Raw genomic sequence first — 16754 nt, forward strand, 5'->3', positions numbered from 1 at the left:
TGTGCACACTTCCCTTTAACTTTTTTTTAAATCAAAGGCTTTAATGACTAACTTGTAATAAGAAAAAGCTTGTGGTAAGAACATTACACATCTTATATCTATAACTTCTAAGTAGAAGTTGCAGTTAATTTTGCATATAAAATGACTGGTATTAATCTGTATACATAAATGGCTACTTCTGTATTTATGTATGTATGTCCGGGGTAATCTTCAAAACTTCTGGACCGATTTTAACCATTTTTTCACCATAGATAGCTATATTATCAGGGAGCTGGGAGCTACATAGGCTATAATTTATATCTAAAAAAAACTTTGTTTCAAAAATTTATGATGATTGTTATGATGAAAATTTATGAAATTTTCCATGTTTAATGATTAAATACAGAACCCATTGTTACAAAAATTCAATGCCTTACAACATCAATATTAAAAGAAGGCTTCTCTGGAGCAAGCATGACATTTATTGCTTTCTTATGATTTTTATCCTCATCTATATACGTAAATGGTTACTTCTGTATGTAAGAATGTGCGGAGTAAACTTCAAAACTATTGAACAGATTTTAACTATTTTTTCACACCAGATAGCTACATTATCAGGAAGTAACATAGGTTGTAATTTATATCTAAAAAACTTAGTTTCAAAAAGTTATGAGGGAAAACAGTAAATTTCATGTAATATCCCCAGTAAATGATTAAATACAAAACCCATTTTTACAAAAATTCAATGCCTTACAACATCAATATTAATAGTAATCATATTGAAAGTTGAATCAAATTTTTAATATCTTAACTCCGCATCTGATTTTGAACATTTTTGCAATTGGAAGTATGCATCTAGGACTAACGGTTGCGAAAATAGAGGTTTTTTGCAGGTTAAAACGGAACACCCTGTATATATATAAACCAAAATTACTATGATTGCTTTGTTACTATGATCCCTTTCAAAATAAATCTCAATTTAGCTCGCATGTCGAAAAATTCAAAGTTTCCGGCTTGTTGGTCAACCTCACTTATTTCCTGCATGCTGCATTCTGGGGTAATAGGGTACTTATCTTGATGAATGTTCAGTTATTTTCTATGGAGAAACTACTTGTCTTTGATTATGTTTTAATTAGAGTAATTTTAGTAATTGATATTGATTAAATATTCATAAGAAGTAATTCAACTGTACATAAACATAGACTTGTTTTCTATAAAATTTTGCTTTTAAATTTTCATTTATTGCTTTTAATTTCTTTACTAATAATAAAGCTCAAAATCTCTGTGTCTGGAGAATGTCTGGACCTCTGTGACGCACAAAGCGCTTAGACCGTTCAGCCGATTTTCATGAAATTTGGCACAAAGTTAGTTTGTAGCATAGGGTTGTGCACCTCGAAGCGATTTTTCGAAAATTCGATTGTTTTCTTTTTCTATTTCAATTTTAAGAACATTTTCTGGAGCAAAACCATCATAAGATGGACAAGCAAATTATGAAATTATCATGACGTGGAATGTGAGAGCGAATGAACATAGCCAATTGGTGTGAAATTCGTCATTCATTACTTGTAAATATACAGGCGAATCGAATGACTTTCTAATTTTCAACTACAGGCAAAGCCGTGCGGGTACCACTAGTTGATATATAAATTGACAGCAATTATCTATTATTTTCAAAGCTTCTTTGAAATAAATCATAACAGCTTGCAACCGTCGTTTTATGATTAGGAGTCTTGTACAGCTGCTTGAAGAATACTTTTAAATTGATGTAGTAACAAGCTCTTAATATTAAGTTATTTAGTATCAGGTACTTGATTATATATGCATGATATTTGTGTTATTATTATGTGAATAACATGATGTATTATGATTATTGGAGATGTAAAATTTCTGTTAATTTTGAAACAGATTTTGGATTTTTTTATTCAACGGACTTCCTTTAAATTCTTAGCACGGGCATCGCCATGCAGGTACTGCTAGTGTATATATAAAACTCTTTTGCATTTTCCCCCATTTTCCTTTTTTTCCTGTAAGTTATGCAATGATGCAAAACATAGTAAATAATGCTATGGTGTGCATGTAAATTTATCTTGCAGCTTGCATTGTAAAAGTAGTGTTTTCATCTGGAATATTGAACACATATTGAAAAATATTTGAGCAGAAAAAAAAAAAAAAAACGATGGAATGTAAATACAGTTGAACTCTTCAAATTTGTTGGTATTAGCCATTATTCGTAACAACCATGAATGATTGATACTGTGAAAAAACAAAATAATGCTTACCTATGTTTAAAAAACAATACTAATAATACACACACACACTGATCTAACTATTAGTACATTTAGAAAAAAAATCAGTTATTTCTTATAAATAGTTTTTGGAAAATATTAAAAAAAGAAGATGATAATCAACAATCGCCGCATAGATTGTAATCCACAATGGAAGATGAACAGTTCTCTGAGCAAATTGAAGTGTCCACTGGTAAATAAATGTGCGGGCTTTATTTTCGATACAAAATAGTTAATATTTTCTTTTCAGTACACAATAGGACTTCTACCACCTAGAAAAATAACTAATTTCTGAAAAAGAAAATTACAATACTCAACCATGAACATTTTAAGTAAAGAGCACAGAAATTTTTGTTTGTCTTAGCAAAGATTTTTAGTTTAAAGTATGTATCATAACTGAAATTTTTAATCTAATTAGATAGCAAATCAAACTTAACGAACAAAATGTTCGGTTTAGCCGTGATTTCGTATTAAACATGATCATATTAAGAGAATTCAACTGTATTATAAATTTCTGAATACATAATTTTGTGAAAGAAATTTCAAAAATTAAATTCGTCTCAAGTGGAAATTATCTTCTCAAAAAGGGAGAAAACCCCCCAAAAAAAACTAGATTTTCCCCCAAAATTTCCGGGCTTCCACTGATTTGACTAGTACTAATGGTAGTTTTTTTATTTATTTTTTTTTTCACTTTTTTTTTCTTTCTTTTTAAAAATTCTTTGTTTTTTCTTTAAAGTTACTTTGTTCACAAGTTTGGATTCGTTATAATTTTCACATAATTTATTATGTGTATGGCATTTCTGGGAGTTCTTTCTTTCGAATCTGAAAGGTATTAATTTGACCAGTAAGTAAATTCTCAAACACAATTTTACTTTCAGAAGTTAATATCTTTAAAAAACATTTGGTACGTAATAGTAAAAACATTTTTATTGCTATATGAAACTGTTATATAAAAAAGAGAAGGGGGATATAATATGGCTCTGTTTCAGGTTTTAAATACTTATCTTTATACAGTAAATTCTCACCTTAATTAAAAAAAATATACAAGCTTTTCATTCACTGAAATGTGTGTTTACATTTTTGTTATGCACAGTTTGGTTGTTATGCTTATTTTCTGACTTGTTCATGTCTTTTTGCTGTCATGTCTGAAATATGTAGTAATACAGAACATTTGCCATACTGATTTTGATTTTTTGTAAATAAAGGGAATTGAACTGTTGAAAGGCGTCAAAATTTTTGAGAGGAATGATATTTGAATTTTTTGAAATTCTGTATCTTTTCTAATCGTGAAATCTTTTTTCCAGATTTTCTACGACTTGGTTCGGCAAATTAATAGAAAAAATCCCGATAAAAAGCCACTTTCAAAAAAGAAAAAGACATGTTCACTTTTGTAAATAGGTAATTATGTTTTATTCTTGTTCGGAAAAGTTATTTTGCTATTTGTCCAGAAATATGCTAATTTGTTTTATTGCATAGTTTATCCATACATAGTTTTAATGTTGTCAGACATAATTTTAAAAAATAGACTAAATTTGAAAACCATGGAAATTAGAAGTTGTGGGCAAGTACTATTAGTATTCAATGATAATTGTAATTTTTTTTTTTTTTTGGGGGGGGGGGACTTCTCTAAAACTGATAAAAATAGAAGGAGACTGCTATTTAATCATCACCTTCTGTTCTCTATTCCTTCATGCTTAAAAGGTTATAAAACATTGTGCATTTTGATGTAAAAGAAAAGCATTGATGCAGTGCAAAACTCTGAAATTGAATTTCTGAAATTACTTTCAATGTATAATTATGTTGAACCAATTCAAATTATAAGTTTTTTGAATATGCTATTTTTGCTTTTATTTTTTAAAATCATTTTGAAATATTTATGTCTTCTATGGACAATGTTATTTTGCTTATCTTGTCCACTTTTTTAGTAAATTGAAAGTTCTTAGTTAAATATTCAAAGTTTAAAAATAATAAATAAATACTATATAAATTCTTCCCACTGAAGTAATATTTGAATGTCAAAATAAGATACATAAATATGTATATAAACAATTGACTGTAAGATATTTCAAAGTGAAAATGAAAAAAATAAGATTGGTTAAAGATTATGTAAGTGTGTGCAAAAAACAAATGAATATTAATAAATTATAATGCATGTTATAGCATTTACAAAAACAATCGCATCAGCAGTAAATTTTAAGACTTTTATCTGCCATATAGAAGTTTCATTGCCCATAATAAATGCATTCATAAAATTAAAAGGTATAAATAAAAAGTTTCAAAAAGTTGTTGTCTCAAAATATAAAAAAAACATATGAAGAAAAAACCCTATTGATATTAATAAAGAAAATGTTACCATGAAATGAAATGTGTTCCTGAAACACAAATACAAATGTAATGACCAGCAACAGGCTCTGGGCCCAGCTAGGCTGATCCTAATCAATTTGTTAGTCCTCAATGAAGATCAGTAATCCTTTTAAAGCTATCTACTCCCTTGCTCATTACAGCCTCTTCAATGGCCACAACCTTACTAAGGTAGTAATTTTCCTATTTTTTATGACATTAGCATGCAGTGTACATAACTTATGTAATGTTTAATTTTTATACTTATAGACCTGTAAGTCTGACTTTGGTTTATAAGATTTTTGAAACAAGATCAAAAATCTTATAAACCAAAGATAAAAAATCAAAATTAAGATTATTAATTTCTTAGAAACTAATAGTCTGTTGACCAGTTTGCAGTATGGGTTCAGGAAAGGTATCTCGTGTGCTACTAATTTATTGCATTTCTATGACAAGCTATCTACTCCCTTGCTTGCCCTCTACGCCCTTGACTTCAGATAACAAAAAATGTGTGGATGTTGTTTACATGGATTTTGAAAAAGCTTTTGATAAGGTACCGCATGTTGTTATTCTCAGCAAACTAGCTGATATAGGAATAGGAGGAAAAACTTTACTTTGGGTTAGAAATTGGCTGACTGGAAGGAAATCAAGAGTAGTTGTGTGGGGAAAACATTCTAACCCCCCCCCCCACCCCCCATAACCCTAGCTAGAATAGAAGACTACACACAAACACTTAATCATGATGTGGACTGCACTATCGAAATTTTTGAGAGAAGGTATTTTAAAAGATTTTACTCTCAATTTTAGGAGGCACATTTTCTGGGAGAGGGTGCGGGTTTGCCTTTCCTCTTGGGACATGCATTCCTAGTTAAAATTTTTGCATAGGGCAGCAATTGACCATTTTGTTAAATATTTCAGCAATTTATTCTAATAATTATAGTTAAAGCAAGAGTGTTGACCTCAGCTGGGAGGAGGGGGTTGGTGGCTCATATCAGGTAGACTACACCATTAAAATTTTTATAGAATATACTTTAAAAAGGATTTTTGTCTCATCAGGCGGTGGATGGCGCTTCTGGCGGGGGGGGAGCCGGAAATTTGCTCCATGACCCTTGGGAAATTTCCATAGATAAAGCCTTTTCTAGTGATATGCGATAGCACAATGGCATAGTTATCTCTATTAGCTCAAAAATATGAAGCAGTGCTTGAGCCATTTTGAATCTCCTTTGATCGAAACATGATATCAGAAGAAGGAAAAGCATCAATAAAATGTTTGAAGGATTCGTACAGAAATGATACAGATGCCTGCAATTCGGAAAATGAATTTGATCATTTTATTATGTTTCTCCCAGAAAACAAGGATGCCTTCAAAGCAACACCAGAAAATCCAGACATATTAGGTCTCTCTTGTTACAACATTTATCAAGCAGCTAAAAGAATGTTTTGTACCTTTCCAAACATGGAAACATTTTTTAAATTTTTTTAAACAATTCCATTGATGAAAGCATCTGGTGAAACAATGCTTTTCAGTTTTCAAAAGAGTAAAAAATTATTTACGAAATAAAATGAAAGAAGAGAGACTGAATAACTTGGCTATTTTATACATAGAGCAGGAGATGTTAAACCGCATAGACACTAAAAAAAATAATTGATAATATTGCTTTTAATTTCTGTTTACACTGTATTTTTTGTTTTATTGAAACTTCTATTTTTTATTAAAGTTTGAAGGGCCGCAAAATATTTACCGCTTAGGGACTCCCCTTCACTTGATCGATCTCTAATGACACATTGAACTGCTAACACGGTTTCCAGTTTTGGGGCCTGAAAACCAGTCTATTTTGAATACATATATTTCAAAAAAGCTTAATACATTAAGAGTTAAATCCATGTGATCAATAGAATAGATGAATAGTCAGAACTATGTATTAAAAGATTAAAAACTAAAGTAAAAAATAATATACATAAGCAAAAATAATTATTTGCTCAAATAACTATTATGATTTCTTGTTATCTTCAGAGAAGCCAACTGGTCTTAAATATAATTGTGTACTACTTGTTGTGTTTATAAAAATAAAAGAGAGAGAGAGAGAGAGAAACTGCAGCAAAGTCTAAATTATTTCTCTCACCCAAGTTAGCAGTCAGTGTAGTTCTGGAATTGGATCGGTCTTTTCTATTTGTAGAACAATGGTAAAAAAGTGGTCTTCATCGTCCTGGAAATACATTTTTGTTTTCTAAGACAAGCTTAAAAAATGTGGCTGAATTGGTAAAAATCAATGCTGATAGAAGTAACAAAAATGCATTTTATGTGCATTTACTCACCTCCATAACTGAAGTATATGTAAAATAAGTGTTTAAAGAAAAATAAAACCTTATAATTATTTTACCATGTTTACTGAAAATATTATTGCATATGTTTGCCAGTTTCTTTTTCATAATTTTCTGTCGTATTATGCTAATATGCATGATTGAGTGCAGCAACAGGTATTATAAGCTGATGTTCATTGATTTCATAAAAAAGCAATGTTCTGAGTATTACAGGGTTCGTACGGGTCATGGAAATCCTGGAAAGTCATGAAAAAAAAAATAACAGAATTTCAGACCTGGAAAAGTCATGGAAAATTGAAATTTTCATTGAAAGTCATGGGAATTTATGTCTAGTCATGGAAAAATTTCCTGGACAAAGAGAAAGGAACAGGAGCTAAAGGAGCAGTAGAAATCTTGAGTTATTTAACAGTATAACACATAAAAGCTATTAAAAGCGGAAAATTGAACGATCCGAAAATTAAATCTGAATTTTGAAATCTCATTGCATCCACTTCTGTCACAGCCGCTTGCCATTTTTGCGATGTGATTTTACTGCCTAGACATCACTTATTTTGAATTTTCTGTTATTTTCAACACTTCTTTTGTTTCATATTCTGTAGTAGCAAAATTTCACGTTCTTAGTTTTGCCACTCCCACTCAAAAAAAAAAAAAGCAATTCAATTGCATGCAAGTTTGATTCCATCACTCTTAAGGACTTTATTATTAAATTTATCAAAATTTAACTTAATTTGTTGAATGTTTAAGAAAATAAAGATCTTAAGTCAGGCGATAGAATACAGAAAAAGAAGAATTCTAATGTTCTAAAACAGTAGTGCCCAACATACGGCATGCAAAAACTAATCCATGCGACCCACTGCTACATTCAATATCGGGAATTAAACATGTTCTGGAATTTCTGAACCTATTAATTTATATACATTTGAAAATATGCAAATTTGTAAATAAAACAAATATACTTTTGAATCAGAAGATTGATTCATTACTGAATGGTTTTTTAAAAAAAGATCTGGTTTAGAAACAAAGAGAGAGAACTAAACTATGTGGCTTTACTTTAAAGAACCAAAATACTGTCAAGTTACGTGGATGATTAAAGGCACTGTTGACACTAAAAGGTAACTTTTGAAGCAAATTTATTGAAACTTAGTGATGACTCATTCAACCTTTGTCCCATTCAATATCATTCTGCCTGTTTTTAAAAAATGTCAGGCATTTAAGCATCATCATATTCGCTTCACTGCATTTTTACTTTACTTAAATTTATGTGATGAAGACAAATAAGAATAGTTTAATTTTTTAAGTGTGCTCTTGCATTTTTTCCATTACAAGTAAGTGCTATAATGAGGCTGTGGCATTCATATCGACGTTTTGCTAATGCTCATTTCCATATATTACAAAGTTTGAGAATAAATAGTGCTATTCGCTTCGTGTAACGTGGTCATGAAAATTTTCATTGAAGTCATGAAAAAGTCTTGGAAAAGTCATGGAATTTTTTCATCCAAATAGAGTATGAACCCTGGTATTAAGAGGCTACTGAACATTTCATTTTTCAGGTTTACTTTGTGTTACAAGTAATATTTCTTCACGTTCTCTTTAATTTTCTTTCGAGTATACACTAAAACCTGTAAAGTTGACCACTTTTGTAAGTTGACCCCCTTTGTCAGGTACATAATTAGTCTTATATCATGTATATCAACCTCTATAAGTTGAGCACTAAAATATGGCACCGCAAGTGGTCGATTTTTCCCTCCAAGATAGTACAAGTTTGTTTTGTATGTTTGAGAAATTGAACCTTAGTCACATTTTTTATGCAACTCAATACTAATGAGTTTGAGTAGGGTCCATTCAGGGACCTGAGCAGACAGTCATGTCATGTTCATTTTCTGTTTCAGGTAGCGGAACGGATGGGTAGCGATGCTGTACAAAAGTCCCCTTCAAATTTGTGTCTCAGAAAAGAGTAAAGGATATCGTGCGGAGCATGTGTGTACGTCTCGGCGGCAGAAGAGATTTTTGTGCATTCTGTGTTCAGCATTCGTACTACTACCTGAAGAACTGCAGCAGCAGGGGGCCATGATTCTTCATATTCTTTATTATATATACATACATATATATACATACAATGTTCCTCCAAATATCGCCACACACGCTTCCGGAAAGAAAGAGACTCTCTCCCCCCTGCCTGCCTGTCTGTCTCCCCTTTTTTAAAAACTATTATTTAATTCTTCTGATTTTTGGAAGCTGGAATTTATCGTGTGATTCGTTTCTCTCTCTTTATCTCTGATTGTAACACGAAACGGAGGACCCTCTCGTCCCCGGAAAATATCTGGAGACGCAACGGATCTGTGCGACCTTGGTCGCGACCCCTGTCCCGTAGTCGATGTCCCTCGATGTGCACGCCTCCCGTCGGACGGCTCAATTCTGAAATCTGATTTGTTTGTTCAAATATTTATTTTTTGTGCGAAATGTCCGTGGGACTTGCATGTGGCGGAAATGATGCAAGATTTTCAATTCAGATGGAGGTCTGTCGAAGGATCGAAATGCCGCGTTTTGTCTTGTTTAATGAGAAATACCTGCACAATGTCATTTTTATTTATTTTCTAGATTTGTGCAAAATTGGTGTAAATGTATTTTTGGAGTAAAATAGTTAATTGCCTCCATCAATTAAGCCATTTATCTTGCATTTCAAAGCATGTGGCTATTTTTCTGGCAGCAGAAGCAAACTCTTTCCTGGGATAGTTCAATGATTGGGATTTTAGCACAATTGCCAAATTTTAAATTGATTTTATTCTTGCAATATCTTGATTTTATTCTGGCAATATCTGCACGACCGGAATACATTTATCTTAGCGTCTAAAATTTTGGTTAAAATTGTTTAAATTGTAAGAAACCCACTTATTGAAATCATCCCCTCTTTCCCAGTATTATGGATGATCATCTTCAATTCCGAAGCAAATCAAATAGTAAAAAATTAAATTGCTAATCAGCGTTACTGTGAGTGCTTGTAGTTTCAATTCATTTTAAGGGATAGAATTGATATAAAATCAGTAATATGTTTCTAAGTTTATTCCACTGTGGATTATGGTTTCTCTCTTTTGTTTCCAAGATGTTCATGTAGTAAACTAGATACCCGATTAGAGTTTATTGGATTCAAAAACCATGTTGAAATTGAGTTCAGTGGTGCACTCTTAGAACTACTGATTAACCACAAAGGCTGATTGCATGCTACATGGATACTTAAAATGATTTACCTCGTGTTAATTAAAGTGTTGAAATATAAATAATTGATTGAATTTTTTAAATAATTCCTTTGCAATTGAAAAAAAGATCGTTTTTGAGATAATCATTCCTATTTATAATAATTGACATTTTTACCACAATGAATTGAAGCTCAATGAATGTGTATCATGTAGAATTTACAATGAATTGATATTAAATCTCCTCAATGCCGTACCACTCCGTGATCAAGAGAATTGCCAAAAGTTTTTTGTAATACGAAACTACATACACAACATTTTTTTTTTCTCCCCCAATTACAAGTATGATAGTCAGTGATAAAAATTGATGTATTTTCTTGATCAGTTAGTTTCTACATTCTCTCATCTCAAAGTTTATTTTGCTTTTGACCATTATCCTTGGGGCAAAAGCAAAATTTTACCGAGTGTTTTCATTTCCAAAAAAAATGAAATTGATGTTACAGGTGAAAAGTAACATTTTGCTAATGATTATTTGTTGTAGTTGTAAAGACGATATAAGTGAGAAAATGAATAAAAAAAACTTTTGAGTGCACAGCTTACATAATTCATGATTAAAGCACTATGTACACTTAAGTTCTGTTACAATTGAAAACAAAATATTTTTTATACCATACTGTATAGAGTCTCCTTCTCAAAAAAGTTCATATGCTCATATTGAGTTAAAAATATATTAAAACATGCTTCAAAATTTAATTTTAAAAATTTGGGGAATACTATGGTATTTTCTTTTCCCAAATTTTGAATATCTTGCATCATTTCCAGATAAAAGCTTCATGGACACTTTGCTTAGTTATGATTGAAAAAATAATTTTTATTCCCTATTGTATAAATTCTCCATCCAAAAAAAAAAGGAAAAACACACATATGCTCATTATATCAAAATGAATGGATTTGAAATATATTAAAGCATACTTCAAATTTTATTAATGATTCAATATGTGCTGAAATGTTTTGTTGTGAATTTATTTTCTTCGTCTTTTTATCATGCCCTATTGTAAAATGAACTGAATTCAAGAGAAAAAGAGGGAGGTGGGGGGGGGGGTACATTAATTTCAACAGCTTTTTCTGCTTTATGATTCTGAACTTCATGCACACTTTGTGGTACAGCTGGATGCTCATTCAGGGTTGCTACGCCACAGGGAAACCTGAAGAAACAGGGAATTAAAAAAAAGACAAGGAAAAATCCAGGGAATTTTGAAAGTTTTCTCAAAAAACCTGGAAAATGCAGGGGAAATATTTTTTTTTTAAATTGAAGTTGCAAAAATTAATGCCCAAATATATAAACTATCAATAGATAAATAAATTACAATGAATAATAAGTTTTATAAAGTTCAGAAAAAAAATAAAAAATAATTTTGCTTTTTTTTTGTTTGTTTAAGTGAACACTAGTCAACCCGTGCGGAACTCCGCACTATACTTCGAATCGTTTCATAAGGCATTTCGCTTTTTAAAAATTTCAAAGGAAGAACATTATGAAGAAGAACCGAAAAAAGTAAGCACAGAAGAGAAGGCATGTAATTTAAAGACATCAGTAACGAAACCTCGCTAAATACAACGCTGTGAGAATTTGATCATCGCTCACCTTTTGGCCGTACGTATTTTCAATGCAAACATAAATATCATTAAAAGTGGCTGAGTAGTGACTCGTGAAAAAGCATTATTTGTGCATGTGAAAAAACAGGTTGTGGCAAATACAGTCTTGCCCATGTGAGCATCTGACAGGAAAAAAGAGACACATTAAAGAGATATTCATTGGCACAGATTCGAATTGGCGCCATTCAGATTAACAGCCCGACACCCCAACAAACCTAGCAATTGCGTCTTCCTTTTCGAAAACTATTCATTGAGGGAATGCGTGGTAAAAAACAGCAAAAAAGCTTTTTGCCTAAAAAAAAATAATAAGATCATGCTTCTATATTTTGTCATTAACCAGCATGATACGATTTAAAATTATTCGTAAAGCATGGAATTTGATTAAAGAATGACGAAGATCTCACGTAGCGATTGAAATAAGCATTCTAGAGAAGTAATAATTTAGATTGAAAATAAGTGTTTTTATCTTTGAATATTGAACTATTTCACATAGAAGATTGCTTTAACCGTTACGGCTTAAATGCCCGCACATGTTTCTCTTTTAATAGAACACTTAAAATTCAAAACCAAAACCAGTTGAACTGAGTCTGATTTTTAAGTGTAATTTTTCGAACATAGACAAAATGTATTTTTTTTTTCAGCAGAAAGCAGAATAGTAGAAAATGATTTCTTGCTAATGAAGTTGATGATAATTTTAATGCTTTATATCGTATTTGCGCGAATAAAAAATTAAAGGTTTACTGGGTGAAACTCGTAGTTTGAGCCAATGAATGGCGCCAATTCGAATCCGTGCCAATGAAGATCTCTTTAATGTTTCTCTTTTTTCCTGTCAGATGCTCACATGGGCAAGACTGTATTTGCCACAACCTGTTTTTTCACATGCACAAATATTGCTTTTTCAGGAGTCACTACTCAGCCACTTTTAATGATATTTATGTTTGCATTGAAAATACGTACGGCCAAAAGGTGAGCGATGATCAAATTCTCACAGCGTTGTATTTAACGAGGTTTCGTTACTGATGTCTTTAAATTACATGCCTTCTCTTCTGTGCTTACTTTTTTTCGGTTCTTCTTCATAATGTTCTTCCTTTGAAATTTTTAAAAAGCGAAATGCCTTATGAAACGATTCGAAGCATAGTGCGGAGTTCCGCACGGGTCGACTAGTTTCACATAAAAGGTTGCTTTAACCGTTACTGCTTAAATGTACGCACATGTTTTTCTTTTAATCGAACACTTAAAATTCAAAACCAAAACCAGTTGAACTGAGTCCGTTTTTTAAGTGTAATTTTTCGAACGTAGACAAAATATATTTTTTGGGTGAAACTTGGAGTTTTCATTTGGCATAGAATTTTTTTCATTTGTATAAAAGGTCGAACACTGCTATTAGAAAAATCTACATTTCAGCGTACAAAGAAAATGTTTTTCTGCACAAAAAGGATTCCCTTGAGGTAAATTTAATACTTTTTTATGCTTACATTATGTTTAGTGGTCTGGACGGAGTCAAAGCTTAAAAAAAGCAAGAACACCCTTCGATTAACAGTCAACTTATCCGAATGATAACTGTAGCCTGCATAAAGGAATCGAAACACCAAGTAACATTCCCACTGCATTTGTTTTATTACGTGTGCATGTTATGAGTACATGTAATGCGTAATACTAATATAAATTTGATATTATGTCGGACAGCCCAAGCTTGCCCGAAGTTCAGATAGTTTATAGCCGAACACTCGACCGAAAAAAACTTATCGATTTAAACGAAATACTAAGTCCAGTGCTTTTAAGCTTTATTAAAATATAAGCACACACAAACAGGCTTTTTTTTTTGCCCAAAGCGACGTAAAAAATTGGAAAACTGCATTAGAACTTTGCTTTAAAAAAAATGCATAAGAACTACAGGCTGCATCAAGGTTTTGAAACAGCAAGGGGCGTTTTCGAAAACTTGATTTTTCGACCGTAAGTCTATTTTTTGTTGTTAGCCAGCCTGATAAATTTTAAAATGAGAGGGGAATAATATATAAGGTAAGATATAGAAGAGAAATGTTTTTATTTTGGAAAATTTTTACAATTTGTTACCGCAGGCTGCTTGAACCGTTATTACTTAGATGGCAGCACGTGTTCATCATTTAACAGCACGATTAAAATACAAAATAAATCGAACTATTCTCTTTTTTAAGAGTAGCTTTTCAAATGTAGTAAAAATGTGATAAGCTATTTTTTTTTTTTTTTTTTGCAAAAAAAAAAAAAAAGAAAATATAGGTATTTTACCCATCAAATTGAGGTAGTAATTTTTTTATTTGTACAAAGAGTCAAAAACTCATTAGAAGAATATATATTTCAATATACGATTTATTATTTTTTTCTGAACAAAAAACAATTCTATTGTAGTCTGAAATCTTAAACCTGTTACTTATATTTTTACTTACATTATGCTTTAATTTTCTTACCAGAGCCAAAGTTAAAAAAAAAAAAACGTACAATTCAGAAGTACTTTAACACAAAACCACATCAATTTTTCGTAACAGCAAAGTGCGTTTCCTACTCATTTATTCTATTCCCTCATATTTGTTATTCACTTAATTAAGTATTCATGTAATGCACGATATTTCTCTAATTTTTTGATGCAGATTGTCCGGACGTGGGCCCGAACACTCATTCTCCTGGCTACGAGGAGAACGCTCTGCCGATCAAGCTACTCAGCTCTGTCGGTCATAGTGCAAGTTAAAGTTATAAGTTTAACCGAAAATCTCATTCTGGTTCTTTAAAACAGGTTTTTCGGCTCAAAAAACAATTTTTAGACCGTGGGTCTATTTTTCGTCAGTAGCCAGCACCATAAGCTTTAAAATAAAGTGTAAATCAAAGAAATCGATCTAGAATTGAGGAAAATCTGGCGTAGAAACCAAAAACAGGCTACAGAAATAATATATAAGGATTAAAATGTCTATCACAAAAGCAAAATCTTTTTCTTGTGTTATTTAGCATGCATCTTGAATTTTATGATAGCTTAATTTAGAGAGCATGAAATTAGAGGTCAATATTCATTGTTCTCCTTAACTTTTGCTCTTTTAGGTCGAATTAATGAATGATAAGGCTTTTTTTTTCTTTGAATCAAAAGTTAAATGAATTCAATTGCCATGCTATTGTTTCAGTTATCATGAACTCTTCTTCATTTCCCCTTATTATTTTCAAGGGGGAGGGGTCCCCTGTGATGGTTGCATTTTCATACAGGGAAAACACAAATTTTTTTTTCCATAAAAGGAGTGGCAACCCTGTCATTGCTCAATCCATTAGCATGTGTATGACATTTTTGCTTATATCTTTGTACATTATTTAAGCTTAAGCTTTTAATTTTGGTACAGTTTACTATTATGAATGATTACTTGTTGATATTTTATATTATGTTTCATAATATTAAGTACCAACTATCTAAAAAAACGTTGTTGTACTTAAAATGTTTTTAATTTGTTGTGTGTGACTGCGAGGTCACACCTGCAACAAGTACACATCATTATTTTTTAACCGCAAAATTTTTTAATAGAAAGTTTATTCTATATATTATGACACAAAATTGTTCCTTATTGTCAAATGTATCAAAATTAAAAGCTCAAGTTTAAACTTTTGAGAGTAAAGTGCATACGTATAGGTAAGGTCATATACATGATAAATGGATTGAGCAATGTCTAGGAGGCTCGTATGGATGTCATTATGGTTTAACATTGAGAACATCATTAACTCTTTTCGCTAGCTAGAAATTCACAGAAATTCGTACTGAAACAGTCTACCGCAATTCACTCCAAGTCTTCTTGGCTTTTTTTTTTTATTGAGTATAACATAAGAATCAAAAAGTTGTGTACTGTGCACAATCTTCATTTCTCTGGTAATTGTCTGCCTATGTGTAGAGTAGACTGATTAGTGAACAAACACATGAGCATAAATTTATTTTCAAAAGTTCATAACATCTTTATAACAACTTTTTAAGGGTATGCAGAAAGGTTTTTTTTTTTTTTACAAAATTGAAATGAACAACCCAGTAATTGAACACTTACAGCCATTCGACAGGCACAATTTTTTTAGTTTTCTTATTTAGAATTTTTTAGAAGGATGTTACTGTACCCAATTCATCTAAAATAAACTTTTTGAAGCCTTATTTTTTCAAAAAAATTTAAGCTGTTCATTCACTGGAGTGTGTTCATTCAGTGCTCAGTCTACCCCATAGCATGTCATTGCCAATTTTATGACAAAAGCATCTTTACATTAGTGGTGCTGGTAAAAGTGATGAAACACTAAAAAAAATGTCTATATAAGCTTTAAAACTGCATTTAATGTTTTCAAGATTATTCAAGTTCCTTCATTTTGTTAGAAGCAATTTCATTTTTTTTTAAGCAAGAACAATCAAATTCATTAGTTATATTTAATTAAAAATATTTTTATTTGAGAAAATCATTAGTTAATTGAAAGTGGAAATTTTAATTGTTGTTGAATTGAGTCATAAAAAATCAGGTTATTTATGAGTTTAATAAATTTTAGAAAACAATATTTCCACATTTTATTATGAATTAAGTTTTGATGCAATTCAAATATTAAATTTTACTGACAAATTTTATGCATCCTTTTGCTGAAATGAAATGAATCAAGCAAAATGAACTGAAAAAAAATAATTTTTATATATTATAAGATTGCAACAAGATAAAAAATGAAAAGAGATGGGTATGCAATCAGTGCAAAAACAAGGTTTAGCAAAGATTATAATCACAATAAAGCTGCTTCTTAGTGGGTGGAAGTAACCAGCCTGTAAAGTAGCCTGGAAGTAATGCGCCAAGCCTGGTCGGTGCCATCGTGCAAACATATTTTGAGCGCTTTTATGCAGTGGCATTCGGGAGAAATCTTGTTAAGACTTGGAGTGAGGTTTTGTAGTCAGATATAATGTGAGAAAAATTGGTTTGAAATTTTATTTATTTAAAAAAATATGTAAATATTTAATTTTGGA

At 31.2% G+C, this 16754-nt stretch overlaps 1 protein-coding gene across 1 annotated transcript in view; it reads left to right on the forward strand.

The window, feature by feature from the left end:
• LOC129228297 (ras-related protein Rap-1b) overlaps positions 1-11112 on the forward strand; it is a 43738-nt gene extending 32626 nt beyond the window's left edge. Inside the window, exons 7-8 of the mRNA XM_054862977.1 lie at positions 3569-3662; positions 8816-11112. Of these exons, the coding sequence (XP_054718952.1) occupies positions 3569-3658 (90 nt within the window). The 3' untranslated portion in view covers positions 3659-3662; positions 8816-11112. The remainder of the gene's footprint in view (positions 1-3568; positions 3663-8815) is intronic.
• Positions 11113-16754: the final 5642 nt, after the last annotated feature.

Source organism: Uloborus diversus, chromosome 1 (assembly GCF_026930045.1).
Source record: "Uloborus diversus isolate 005 chromosome 1, Udiv.v.3.1, whole genome shotgun sequence".
NCBI lineage: Eukaryota > Metazoa > Arthropoda > Arachnida > Araneae > Uloboridae > Uloborus > Uloborus diversus.